Raw genomic sequence first — 13,621 nt, forward strand, 5'->3', positions numbered from 1 at the left:
GGTCAAATATCAAATAATGTATTTAAAATTCTACAGCTCTGGGTGGACAGTCACATTTCAGGGGAAATGAGAAATGTTTCCAGTCTGGGGAAGCCCACCCTTTCTGATCCTGGGCTAACGGCGCGCTCCGGCCGCCCCCGAGGACCTAAGAGCCCGGGCCTTAGCCCCGCCCCCTCGCCGGACCGTGGCTGCGCTGCCCGCGGGCCCCGCGCCCGGCTCCCTGCGCCCTGTTCCCCGCTCCCCTCAGCGAGTGCGGCCGGCGCGCGCGTGTGGCTCTGTGTGCCTGCGTGAGTGTGTCCGTGGGTGGGAGATGAATTGGAGTCATACGACTGGGTGTTTCCTTCCGAGTGGTTTTGATCAGCAATCCATTAGGGGATCATGGAAAGTATTTTTGTTTTCTGGCTAAAAGGATGAAAACTGAGTAAGTACGTAGAACTTTGAACTCGAAACGGAATGAAACAAATACAAGGCAAACCCCGCGGATGGTAACCATGTCCCTTCAGACCCTGTATTCCCTTTTTCTGTTAAAAGCCGGGAAGGCTTACAGGAAAGTGGCAGTTTAAAATGGAATGAAGGGAAGCAGTTAAGAAACATGAAAGGCTGAAAGCAGGACAGCTTTAAAACCGGAGGAAAAATGAGGAACTGTTAAGGCAAGCTGGCCCGCCTCCAGCCGTGCAACAGGCACTGTGGTATAAACCTATTGCGTTCTCCGGTGCTGTTTTTAGACTCCAGATTTACTTTGGTGTTGTTTCTCTTTTCCTGTGAAGCTTTTACTGTGAGCTTAAGGATGTTGTGAAAAATAAGGCATTACCGGAAGCAACAGTTTGACAGCCTGGGGTACGCTCAGGTTATTAGTTACAACTATTATTATTTTGATGTCTTTTTTTAACCGAGGCCAACCACTTTTTACTGTCATCCATGGAAGGGCTCTTATTAAACGCCGCAGACTTTTGGGACCGATGATTCTTTGGCAGGATACTTCGGAAAGTTCTTAAGTGGGGATGGAGCTATCTTGATTTGATTTAAGTTGTGGAAAAAGAAGACAGATTTGTGTTTTTCATGCTGACAAAAAATAGCTGCTATGACTTTTCCGGCAACGTGGACAGGGGCCAAGTGAAGCTGAACTGGTCATGGTCTGTCGTCCAGTGTTCCTTTGTCGTCGGCGATTTTGCCCCCGGCCCTTCTTGGTGGGCTTGGTGGTGGCAATCTGTCTCTTCTACCAGACCCTGACATTCCGGGGGGCAAGGAAGCTCACAGCTGCTGTCCCTGAGGCTGCCCCAAACACACCCACCGAAACCCAGGCAAGCAGATGCAAGGAAGGATTGTCCCTGGACAAGCAGTGCTTACTTCTCTCCGATAAGGCACAGGAAGTCAGAAAGGTAAGGCGGTCATAAGCTTAACCTTGACATTCTCTGCAAAGATAGCAGTCTGCTTCTCTCTGTCCCTTCTGTAAGACTAAAATTAACTTCCATGAGGTCTGAAAAGGATCAGACTGTATACACAGTCCAGACAGTGACCTTATGACAGTGAAACACATGTTAGCTTAAACTTCTTACATTTACTTCCAGAGAGTCCTGGTCATTATTTTCTCTCTCAGAATTTCACTTCATTTCAGCTAAATGAAATAGACAATTTGGAGGAGATGGGAATGATGTGAATTCTTTCTAAAATACTGGGATTCTGAGAGATCTGAAGATTTACAGTTCAGGAACAAAAATCAAATATTCATAAAATTTGGTAAACGTTGAGTGTCTCTTTCCTCAAGGCAGTCAGTATGAGTGGTCAGACCATTCCAGACTTGAAGTTACTGCAAAATTACATTTTATAATTGGTTAAGTCTATTTGTCACATTTCTAAAGCAATACATTTATTTTTTGAAGCACTTAAAAAATAGTATAATAGGCTTCTTCAAAAGAATTGACACGGCATTTTATTGCTTATAGAATTAGAAAAATACAGATTATTCCATACTTATACTATTCTAATTAACTTTACTAATCTTACTTGTCAAGTGTTGGAAAAACACAAAACATAAGTAAATACACAGAATTTCTATTTTAATATACCACTCTGTTCATGCCTGTTAGTGAAATGAAGACCTTTAAAATAATCCAGTCTAGAAAAGAAACAGAAAAACACACACTCATATTCCTGATAGCAAAACCACTGATTTCTATGCTACAGCAATAGTGTAGCAAGATAATTTAGGAATCTGTAAGTACTATCTTATATCTAGAGTAGATTTAGGTAGGTCCTATGATCATGGTTAGTGTTTGGAGCAGAATTTCTTGTTGAATACCAACACTTACTGCTACCATTATTGCTAACACCACACCATCTTGTTTAAAAAATTCTTTTATGTATTTCATTTCAGACTCATAACCTTCTGAGCTAGGTAAGGTAGGTATGATGACACTCAAAGATGTTTAGGCAGGCCACATTATGACATGATACATCCATCTGGTCCCTACTGCAGGGAAGATGCTCTAAAAAGTAAATTCAAATCTCTGATAACAATTTGTGAAACCACAGCTGTAAGAACTTACTGAAATACGAGATAATATCAGGTTTGAACAAAGAAAACGTGAAGACTTTTGAGTGATTATTTTATCAACAATGTCAAGAAATATCTTGACCAAGAAATAGGACAAAAAAGCAGATAATATCACTAGAAACATATCGAGATGAAACTTCAACGGCAAGTGTGAATCAAATATTAAATTAATTGAAGAATTTATATTTTTTGTTAATTTATACCAGCATTAACTTAACTCTTATCTACATTTTTAATACATCAAATTTATGATGGGTGTAAACTATGACTTTGAAAGTCACTTCTTGTTTGTTTCCAATAACTATAATTTCTTTAAAAATATTTGAGACGGTTTTGCTCTTTAAGTACCTAAAATTTTTGCTAAGAACTTTGGACAAAAAGGTTTTTATTCATTAACTTACGGCCTTTCTTACTCACTACTTGCCTTTACGGTGACTCCTGTTTTTGACTGTAACTTAGGCATATGTTAACTGTTATTTGTAGGCTGTCACAGAAAATTCCATTTCAGCTTTGGACCTCCTGTCACTTATAAACCATCTGAAACTTATTGGCTGCTCGTGTAAAACATTCACTCTAGAATGTTCTTCACAAAAAATGCCTAACACATGATGATTTTTTTCCACAGTCTTAAGTATTTTAACTGTAAGCAAGATTCTGAAGTCACAATTATAGTTCAGAAGCTCAGTGGATATGAAAACTGAATTTCCAAACATTTGCCATGTACTTCTATTTTCAACTTAACTTGGGCCAGCCTTTGGTTTAGAGCCAGTTTTTATTAGACAGAAAGTATCATGTGGAAGTTAGTTAAAATCCAATATAAATTAGTTCTCCTTGTAATATATGTTCCAGAAAAGAATCAAATAATAATCACTTTTTGAAGATTAAATATTCTTTCAGACAGCTAAAGTGAAGAAAGAAATGTGTTTGGAGTACATACATAGATCCTTCTCAAAAACAGCTACTTAAGAAGTTCATTAAAAAGATAACTGATAAGATGCTACCTAGATTTTCCTCAAGACCTAAAATATAGCTTTTTAGGCATTTTATAGAAGATGCATTGTTTCTATCTATAAATTTTGGGTTTTGTTATTACTTTTATTGGCAAACCAAAATATTCATTTTACTAGCGCTTTCCCTTACTTGTATCCATCCATCTTTAGGTGACTTTTAAAGTTACCTAAAACAGCTGGTTTTGACCTCAGGTTCATGGATTCCAGAAAGTATTTGGATGTATAAGATGTCTACCAAACCCAAGCATTTTATGCAAAAAATGTGTGTACATGTATGTGCTGTTCTCTGGGAAAAACTATGATCCTCTTCAGATATTCAGACCTAAAGAAACACCAGGAAATAAGACAATGCTTAAAAAGCAGTACATTTCAACTTTAATTGCCCCTTCAGGAAAAGTTGGGTCTGAGTTTATAAATCTAAAAAAGGAAAAAAAATCTTAACGAATCCACTAGAAGACATTTGAAAAACTATTTCAGTGAATGCTATAGTGTCTGCAGGGATAGACATTCTGAAACCGAAGTATACTCATAGCGTATTTCTCAAATCATAGTTTTCATACTTTCATGAATAAGCAATAAGTATTTCCCAGTTGTTTTGGTTGTAGTTGTTTCTAAGAGAGGACCTTTTATGCTTTACCAGCCAAGTAACAGAGCGTTCTGGAGTAGCAAATATTTAAAGGTAAGTGACTGTGCTCTTTACACCTTTGTAACTGGGATCTGGTTCAATGTCTAAAACTGTTTTCAGCACAGATTGAGATCATGGTATGGTATATGCCAACTTTCCGTAGTGAGGAAGTGCGCTCCCTCCTCTGGCCAAATTCCTTTTTCCATTCCAGCTTTACAAACAGCCTTGCTAAGCAGATGTAATTTTGTCATTTTTTCTGGGTTTTCTCCCAATATTAGTTGCTTGTGCTGTGTCTTAAAATTATTTCAACTTAATATATAAACTGAAGACAATTTGAGTTCTCTTCACTGAAGTAGGTCACACAATAGATTTATTTATTTTCCTAGAATCTAACATTTCAATATTCCATAACATAGGAAGCACATTAAATTATAAACAGACACAATGGAAGAAAATTTCCTTGGTAAATGCTCCTTTAATGGAAACTTAGCTCTTTGGGGAATATATTTGTACTCACCATAGCCATGTGTTTCTGATTATCTCTTGTTGATGTTCCACAAGGAGACTATTTCTTTGTTGTTTGACTCTTTGTTCTCCATTTCTTCTTGACTGTTTTCAGTGACAGTTCCCTACAACTACTCTCCCAGTGTCCAACAATAAGCCAATGCAGATGAGTGAATGTTTTCACTACAAATACTTCTTATTTAATCTGTTTCTGTTTCTAATAATGCATGATATATTTAGCATTTGAAAATTCTAAAAGTTACTTGTTTAGTCTAGGTTTTCCCAAAACAGAACCTATGGCAAACACTTAAATGATAACATTGTATTGGTTGGTGCAATCCCAGGAATATGAGAGAGGGGGAAATAAAGAAAAAAGGAGAGCAACACAAATGGGTGAATTATCGAGAGACATTTCCAGAGAGGCCATATTAAACTACTGCATCTCAGAACAGGCACCGGGGGAAAAGGGCAAGAAGGACAAGCAATTTATCTGTCTCCTGGCTTTCTCTTTCTTCCGTCTTTCATTGGTTAGAATTGGTCCCATGCTACCTCTAAGTAGTGTTGCATGGATTCTCTGGGTGGCCATGGGGGAGCCAGCGCCTCGGTGGGTGCAGTGCTGCCAGGTAAAAGCGGGGTGGACCCTCCTTTCAATCTGTAATGTGCATAGGAGCGTCCAGGTCTCTGGTGGGCACGGTGGTGAAAAGTGTCCATAGCTTTATGATCACAACAGTGGCATGAGTAATGCCCTTTGGAGGGGTAGGGCAGGGTGATCTAGTGTCTGATCCAGTAGTTGTGCTAATTTTGCTTTCTAAAATCCACAGAGAATTTCTAAATATGTTCCTACTCTTGGGAAATAGCATCACTTTCTTTAAATGAAATATTTGTAACTATCTCACTGAGAGCTCTCCTCTCCAACTGAAAAAAAAACCCCTTCCTTCATCTTTACCTTTTCTCCTTCTCATCCCTTTCATTCATTCATTCATTTTCTTCATTTATTTAGTAAATATTTGTTGAACAATTTATACTTGCCAGACACTGTGTCAGGTACTGGTGATAGAGAAATATACAGCACTCTGAGACAGACAAGTAAATAAAGAGAATGTTAGGGAATCCATAACTTTAAGGCAACATTTTGAAAGATGAGAAGGAACTAGAAAGTGTAGAGAAAGAAAAGAGTATTACAAGCAGAAAACACCGCATTTGCAAAGAGGAAATTAAAGAGTGTGTGTGTGTGTGTGTGTGTGTGTGTGTGTGTGTGTGTGTGTGTATGCATGTGATGTGTTGAGGGAAGCAGAGCGAGAAGGCAAATAGATGAAGTAGAGAGTTCAGCAGGATATAGATGTCGGAAATGTGGGCATGATAAGGAGTGTAGATTCTGTCCTGAAGGCAACAGGGAACCCCCAAAGAATGAAAAGCAAAACGTGGCACGAATAGAGAGAACACTCCAGAATGCACATTGCAGAGTGGACTGGACGGGATCGAATTGAAGGCAGGCAGACCAGTTGAGATGCTGTTTTAGAGATGGGAGTTGTGCGAGTGCAAGCCGAGGAAGCCCAAAGCTTGCCAGCAAACCACCAGACGCTCAGAAGAGGCCGGGAAGGATTCCTCTACAGGTTTCAGGGGTAGCATGGCACTGCTGACACCTTGATTTCTAGCTTCTAGCCTCCAGCGTTGTGAGACAATACATTTCTGTTGCTTTAAGCCACTCAGTGTGTGGTACTCTGTAATGGCAGCCCTGGGAAACTAATAAAATTGGGGAGGCAGAATGGTTCAGCATGTGAGCTCTCAAGTCAAATCAATAGCACTTGTTACCTTGCTACCTTGGGGACATTTCTTGACCTCTTCAGGATTTTCTTTCCTCACACGAACATGCATATATTATCACCTTACAAGACTACCGTGAAGCTTAAATGAGAGAAATCATGTGAAGCACTTGAAGTGTCTGGCGGGTAGGAAGTGCTCAGTTAGTATTAACTATCAGGATAATTATTATTTAATCTCTTTGAGGATTTACCCATCTCTGTAGTTTCTATAGACCCTAACATTTGGCCTTCCCAAAGTAGGTGAGCAATGAGTTATTGCTGGCAGTGAACATAAGTACTTGGGTAAGGAGAGTCTGAGATGAAAGATACATTGAGTTTCTCTCCCTGTTCTCCAGCCTCTAAGCTGTTGCCTTTTCGCAGTAAAATGAGCCTTTAGAACCAAGATAAAACCTAGGGAGGATGATAATGTCACTCAGAGTGAGGCCTGCTTACCTCTAAGCAAGGTCTTCGGTTTGGGCTGCATTTTTTTTTTTTTTTTAAATTTACGATGCTAGCACTATCCGCACGTTATAGCTGAGGATATGGAGAGATGAGATGGGTGTAGAGTAGGGGAAAGAGGTTAAGATTTTTGACACTGAATAAATATTTATCTATTTGTTTACTATCTGTCTCCCTACATAGAATATAAGCTCCTTAACAGCAACGACTTTACTTGACTGGTTTATTGCTACATCCCCAGTGCCAAAACAGTATCTGATATCTCATGAGCACTGAATAAATATCTAGTCAATGAATGAATAAATAAATGAATCATGAGTTTAAGGGTCAGAGACAGTCCTCTTTAAAGCAGAGGCCAGGAGATGAGAGGAACTCCGCCCTTCTCTCTTTTTGCCTTCACTGAACTCTCAGGTCCTCCACTCCGTCTTTTCCCTGTACCAATATTCCTCGAAGTCCTTCCTGTACCATTTCTTGCACTTTTGCCTAGTGTAACGATCTTGCATTTTGCTACATTGAATTTCCTTCATCAGTTATTATACAGCTCTCTTCTTCTCTTCAGCTCATTTGTCTCTTTGGGATTCTTCTCCTCTAAATAAACATCCTCAAGTATCTACCATAAATTACAAAACAAAAAATCTCTCCTAACCTATATGCCTCGCTAAATACTTCCATCCCTCTTGGCTTCTCTGTCACCATCATTTAACCCCTCTTTGTCTCAAGCAATTTCCATTTTTTTAACACATTCTGACAAAAATTGAGGTTTTCCTTTTACATGTTTTTATATTTTAACCAGATTTGGATGTAAATATTCTAAAATAGAGCTGATGGCATCTAAAGACAGAGGTCTATGTATAGGAGTCTCTCAGGAGATGTTTTCAGCATACTAACAGGTATGTGATTTTCCTAGAATTGTTTGGGCTAATGATGAGCATTTAATGCTTGTGGATTTCTCTGAGATAGTTTTTTTGTTTGTTTTTATTAATCTACTTGCATATATTTTATTTTTTGATGTTTTCCTTATTAGTTATCTATTTTATACATAGTAGTATATATATGTCAATACCAATCTCCCAATTCATCCCACCACCAGCCCCCCACCCCGCTTTCCCCACTTGGTGTCCGTACGTTTGTTCTCTTCACGTGTGACGCTATTTCTGCCTTGAAAAACGGTTCATCTGTACCATTTTTCTAGATCCAACATATATGTGTTAATATATGATATTTGTTTTTCTCTTTCTGACTTACTTCACTCTGTATGACAGTCTCTAGATCCATCCACGTCTCAATAAATGAACCAATTTCGTTCCTTTTTATGGCTGAGTAATATTCCATTGTATATATGTACTACTTCTTCTTTATCCATTCATCTGTTGATGGACACTTAAGTTGCTTCCATGTCCTGGCTATTGTAAATAGTGCTTCAGTGAACATTGGGGTGCATGTGTCTTTTTGAATTATGGTTTTCTCTGGGTGTATGCCCAGTAGTGGGATAGCTAGGTCATATGGTAATTCTATTTTTAATTTTTTAAGGAACCTCCGTTTTGTTCTCCATAGTGGCTGTATCAATTTACACTCCCACTAACAGTGCAAGAGGATTCCCTTTTCTCCACACCCTCTCCAGCATTTGTTGTTTATAGATTTTCTGATGATGCCCATTCTAACTGGTGTGAGGTGGTACCTCATTGTAGTTTTGATTTGCATTTCTCTAATAATTAGTGATGTTGAGCAGCTTTTCATGTGCCTCTTGGCCATCTGTATGTCTTCTTTGGAGAAATATCTGTTTAGGTTTTCTGCTCATTTTTTGATTGGGTTGGTTGTTTTTCTGTTATTGAGCTGCATGAGCTGTTTATATATTTTGGAGATTAATCCTTTGTCCGTTGATTCGTTTACAAATATTTTCTCCCATTCTGAGGGTTCTCTTTTCGTCTTGTTTATGGTTTCCTTTGCTGTGCAAAAGCTTTTAAGTTTCATTAGTCCCATTTGTTTATGTTTATTTTTATTTCCGTTACTATAGGAGGTGGGTCAAAAAGATCTTGCTTTGATTATGTCAAAGAGTGTTCTTCCTGTGTTTTCCTCTAAGAGTTTTATAGTGTCTGGTCTTACATTTAGGTCTTTAATCCATTTTGAGTTTATTTTTGTGTATGGTGTTAGGGAGTGTTCTAATTTCATTCTTTTAAATGAAGCTGTCCAGTTTTCCCAGCACCCCTTATTGAAGAGACTCTCTTTTTTCCATTGTATATCCTTGCCTCTTTTGTCATAGATTAGTTGACCATAGGTGCCTGGGTTTATCTCCGGGCTTTCGATCCTGTTCCATTGATCTATATTTCTGTTTTTGTGCCAGTACCATATTGTTGTGATTACTGTAGCTTTGTAGTACAGTCTGAAGTCAGGGAGTCTAATTTCTCCAGCTCTGTTTTCTTCCCTCAAGATTGCTTTGGCTATTTGGGGTCTTTTGTGTCTCCATACAAATTTTAAGATTTTTTTGTTCTAGTTCTGTAAAAAATGCCCTTGGTAATTTGATGGGGATTGCATTGAATCTGTAGGTTGCTTTGGGTAGTATAGTCATTTTCAAAATGTTGATTCTTCCAGTCGAAGAACATGATATATCTCTCCATCTGTTTGTGTCATCTTTGATTTCTTTCATCAATGTCTTACAGTTTTCTGAGTACAGGTCTTTTACCTCCTTAGGTAGATTTATTCCTAGGTATTTTATTCTTTTTGTTGCAATGGTGAATGGGATTGTTTTTTTAATTTCTCTTTCTGATCTTTCGTTGTTAGTGTCTAGGAATGCAAGAGATTTCTGTGCATTAATTTTGTATCCTGAAACTTTACCAGATTCAGTGATTAACTCTAGTAGTTTTCTGGTGGCATCTTGAGGATTCTCTGTGTATAGTATCATGTCATCTGCAAACAGTGACAGTTTTACGTCTTCTTTTCCAATTTGTATTCCTTTTATTTCTTTTTCTTCTCTGATTGCCATGGCTAGGACTTGCAATACTATGTTGAGTAATAGTGGCAAGAGTGGACATCCTTGTCTTGTTGCTGATCTTAGAGGAAATGCTTTCAATTTTTCACCATTGAGAATGATGTTGACTGTGGATTTTTCATATATGGCCTTTATTATGTTGAGGTAGTTACCCTCTATGCCCACTTTCTGGAGAAAGTTGTAAATGGGTGTTGAATTTTGTCAAAAGCTTTTTCTGCATCTATTGAGATGGTCATATGGTTTTTCTCCTTCAGTTTGTTAATATGGTGTATCACATTGATTGATTTGCATATATTGAAGAATCCTTGCATCCCTGGGATAAATCCCATTTGATCATGGTGTATGATCCTTTCAGTGTGTTGTTGGATTCTGTCTGCTAGTATTCTTTTGATGATTTTTGCATCTATATTCATCACTGATATTGTTCTGTAATTTTCTTTTTTTGTAGTATCTTTGTCTGGTTTTGGTATCAGGCTTACGGTGGCCTCATAGAATGAGTTTGGGAGTGTTCCTTCCTCTTTAATTTTTTGGAAGAGTTTGAGAAGGTTGGGTGTTAGCTCTTCTCTAAATGCTTGACAGACTTCACCTGTGAAGCCATCTGGACCTGGGCCTTTGTTTGTTGGAAGATTTTTAATCCCAGTTTCAATTTCATTACTTGTGATTGCTCTGTTCGTATTTTCTATTTCTTCCTGGTTCAGGTTTGGAAGGTTATACCAGTCTAAGAATTTGTCCATTTCTTCCCGGTTGTCCCTTTTATTGGCATAGAGTTGCTTGTAGTAGTCTCTTAGGATGCTTTGTATTTCTGCAGTGTCTATTGTAACTTATCTTTTTTCATTTCTAATGTCATTGATTTTAGTCCTCTCCCTCTTTTTCTTGATGAGTTTGGCTAAAGGTTTATCAATTTTGCTTATCTTCTCAAAGAACCATCTTTTAGTTTTAGTGATTTTTGCTATTGTTTTCTTTGTTTCTATTTCATTTATTTCTGCTCTGATCTTTATGATTTCTTTCCTTCTACTAACTTTGGGTTTTGTTTGTTCTTCTTTCTCTAGTTCCTTTAGGTGTAAGCTTAGATTGTTTATTTGATATTTTTCTTGTTTCTTGAGGTAGGCTTGTATAGCTATAAACTTCCCTCTTAGAACTGCTTTTGCTGCATCCCATAGGTTTTGGATCATCATGTTTTCATTGTCCTTTGTCTCAAGATATTTTTTGATTTCCTCTTTGATTTCTTCAGTGATCTCTTGGTTATTTAGTAACATATTGTTTAGCCTCCATGTGTTTTTTTTTTTAACATAGTTTTCTCTGTGATTCATTTCTAATCTCATAGCATTGTGGTCAGAAAAGATGCTTGATATGATTTCAATTTTCTTAAATTTACTGAGGCTTGATTTGTGACCCAAGATGTGATCTATCCTGGAGAATGTTCCGTGCACATTTGAGAAGCAAGTGTAATCTGCTGTTTTTGGATGGAATGTCCTATAAATATGAATTAAATCTATCTGGTCTATTGTGTCATTTAAAGCTTCTCTTTCCTTATTTATTTTCATTTTGGATGATCTGTCCATTGGTGTAAGTGAGGTGTTAAAGTCCCCCCACTATTATTGTGTTACTGTCGATTTCCTGTTTTAGAGCTGTTAGCAGTTGCCTTATGTATTGAGGTGCTCCTATGTTGGGTGCATATATATTTATAATTGTTATATCTTCTTCTTAGATTGATCCCTTGATCCTTATATAATGTCCTTCCTTGTCTCTTGTAACATTCTTTATTTTAAAGTCTATTTTATCTGATAGGAATATTGCTACTCCAGCTTTCTTTTGCTTTCCATTTGCATGGAGTATCTTTTCCCAACCCCTCACTTTCAGTCTGTATGTGTCCCTAGGTCTGAAGTTGGTCTCTTGTAGACAGCATATGTGTGGGTCTTGTTTTTGTATCCATTCAGCAAGCCTGTGTCTTTTGTTTGGAGCATTTAATCCATTCATGTTTAAGGTAATTATCGATATGTATGTTCCTAAGACTGTTTTCTTAATTGTTTTGGGTTGTTTTTGTAGGTCCTTTTCTTCTCTTGTGTCTCCCACTTAGAGAATTTCCTTTAGCATTTGTTGTAGAGCTGGTTTGGTGGTGCTGAATTCTCTTAGTTTTTGCTTGTCTGTAAAGCTTTTGATTTCTCCATCGAATCTGAATGAGATCCTTGCCAGGTAGAGTAATCTTGGTTGTAGGTTCTTCCCTTTCATCACTTTAAGTATATCATGCCACTCCCTTCTGGCTTATAGAGTTTCTGTTGAGAAATCAGCTTTTAACCTTATGGGGGAGTTCCTGTGTGTGTTATTTGTTGTTTTTCCCTTATTGCTTTTAATAATTTTCCTTTGTCTTCAATTTTTGTCAATTTGATTACTGTGTGTCTCGGCATGTTTCTCCTTGGGTTTTTCCTGCCTGGGACTCTTTGCGCTTCCGGGACTTGAGTGGCTATTTCCTTTACCATGTTAAGGAAGTTTTTGACTATAATCTCTTCAAATATTTTCTCGGATCCTTTCTCTCTCTCTTCTCCTTCTGGGACCCCTATAATGTGAATGTTGGTGCATTTAATGGTGTCCCAGAGGTCTCTTAGGCTGTCTTCATTTCTTTTCATTCTTTTTTCTTATTCTGTTCCGTGGCAGTGAATTCCACCATTCTGTCTTCCAGGTCACTTATCCATTCTTCTGCTTCAGTTATTCTGCTGTTGATTCTGTCTAGTGTATTTTTCATTTCAGTTATTGTATTGTTCATCTCTGCTTTTTTGTTCTTTAATTCTTCTAGGTCTTTGTTAAACCTTTCTTGCTTCTTCTCGATCTTTGCCTCTATTCTTTTTCCAAGGTCCTGGATCATCCTCACTATCATTATTCTGAATTCTTTTTCTGGAAGGTTGCCTATCTCCACTTCATTTAATTGTTTTGCTGGGGTTTTATCTTGTTCCTTCATCTGGTATGTAGTCCTCTGCCTTTTCATTTTTTGTATCTTTCTGTGAATGTGGTTTTCGTTCCACAGGCTGCAGGCTTGTAGTTCTTCTTGCTTCTGCTGTCTGCCCTCTGGTGGATGAGACTATGTAAGAAGCTTGCGTAAGTTTCCTGATGGGAGGGACTGCTGGTGGGTAGAGCTGGGTGTTGCTCTGGTTGGCAGAGCTCAGTAAAACTTTAATCCACTTGTCTGCTCATGGGTGGGACTGAGTTCCCTCCCTGTTGGTTGTTTGGCCTGAGGTGACCCAGCACCGGAGGCTACTGGGTCTTTGGTGTGGCTAATAGCGGACTCTGAGAGGGCTCATGCCAAGGAGTACTTCCTGGAACTTCTGCTGCCAGTGTCCTTGTCCCCGCAGTGAGCCACAGCCACCTTCTGCTGCTGCAGGAGACCCTCCAGCACTAGCAGTAGGTCTGGTTCAGTCTCCTATGAGGTCACTGCTCCTTTCCCCTTGGTCCTGATTCACACACTATTTTGTGCAGTCTCTGTTTCCCTCAGTCCGTCTAAGTCCTGCAATCAAATCCTGCTAGGCTTCAAAGTCCGATTCTCTGGGAATTCCTGCTCCCATTGCCAACGCACAGGTTGGGATGCCTGACGTGGGGCTCAGAACCTTCACTCCAGTAGGTGGACTTCCGTGATATAATTGTTCTCCAGTTTGTGAGTTTCCCACCCAGTGGTTATGGGATTTGATTTTA

General features: G+C 38.6%; 1 protein-coding gene across 3 annotated transcripts in view; it reads left to right on the forward strand.

The window, feature by feature from the left end:
- Positions 1-241: 241 nt before the first annotated feature.
- CPED1 (cadherin like and PC-esterase domain containing 1) overlaps positions 242-13,621 on the forward strand; it is a 300,032-nt gene continuing 286,652 nt past the window's right edge. For all 3 annotated transcript variants that reach the window (XM_060020793.1, XM_060020794.1, XM_060020795.1), the window contains exon 1: positions 242-1,379. In XM_060020793.1, coding sequence (XP_059876776.1) covers positions 1,131-1,379 — 249 coding nt within the window. In that variant the 5' untranslated portion in view covers positions 242-1,130. The remainder of the gene's footprint in view (positions 1,380-13,621) is intronic.

The sequence above is a fragment of the Delphinus delphis genome, chromosome 9 (assembly GCF_949987515.2).
Source record: "Delphinus delphis chromosome 9, mDelDel1.2, whole genome shotgun sequence".
NCBI classification, from domain to species: domain Eukaryota; kingdom Metazoa; phylum Chordata; class Mammalia; order Artiodactyla; family Delphinidae; genus Delphinus; species Delphinus delphis.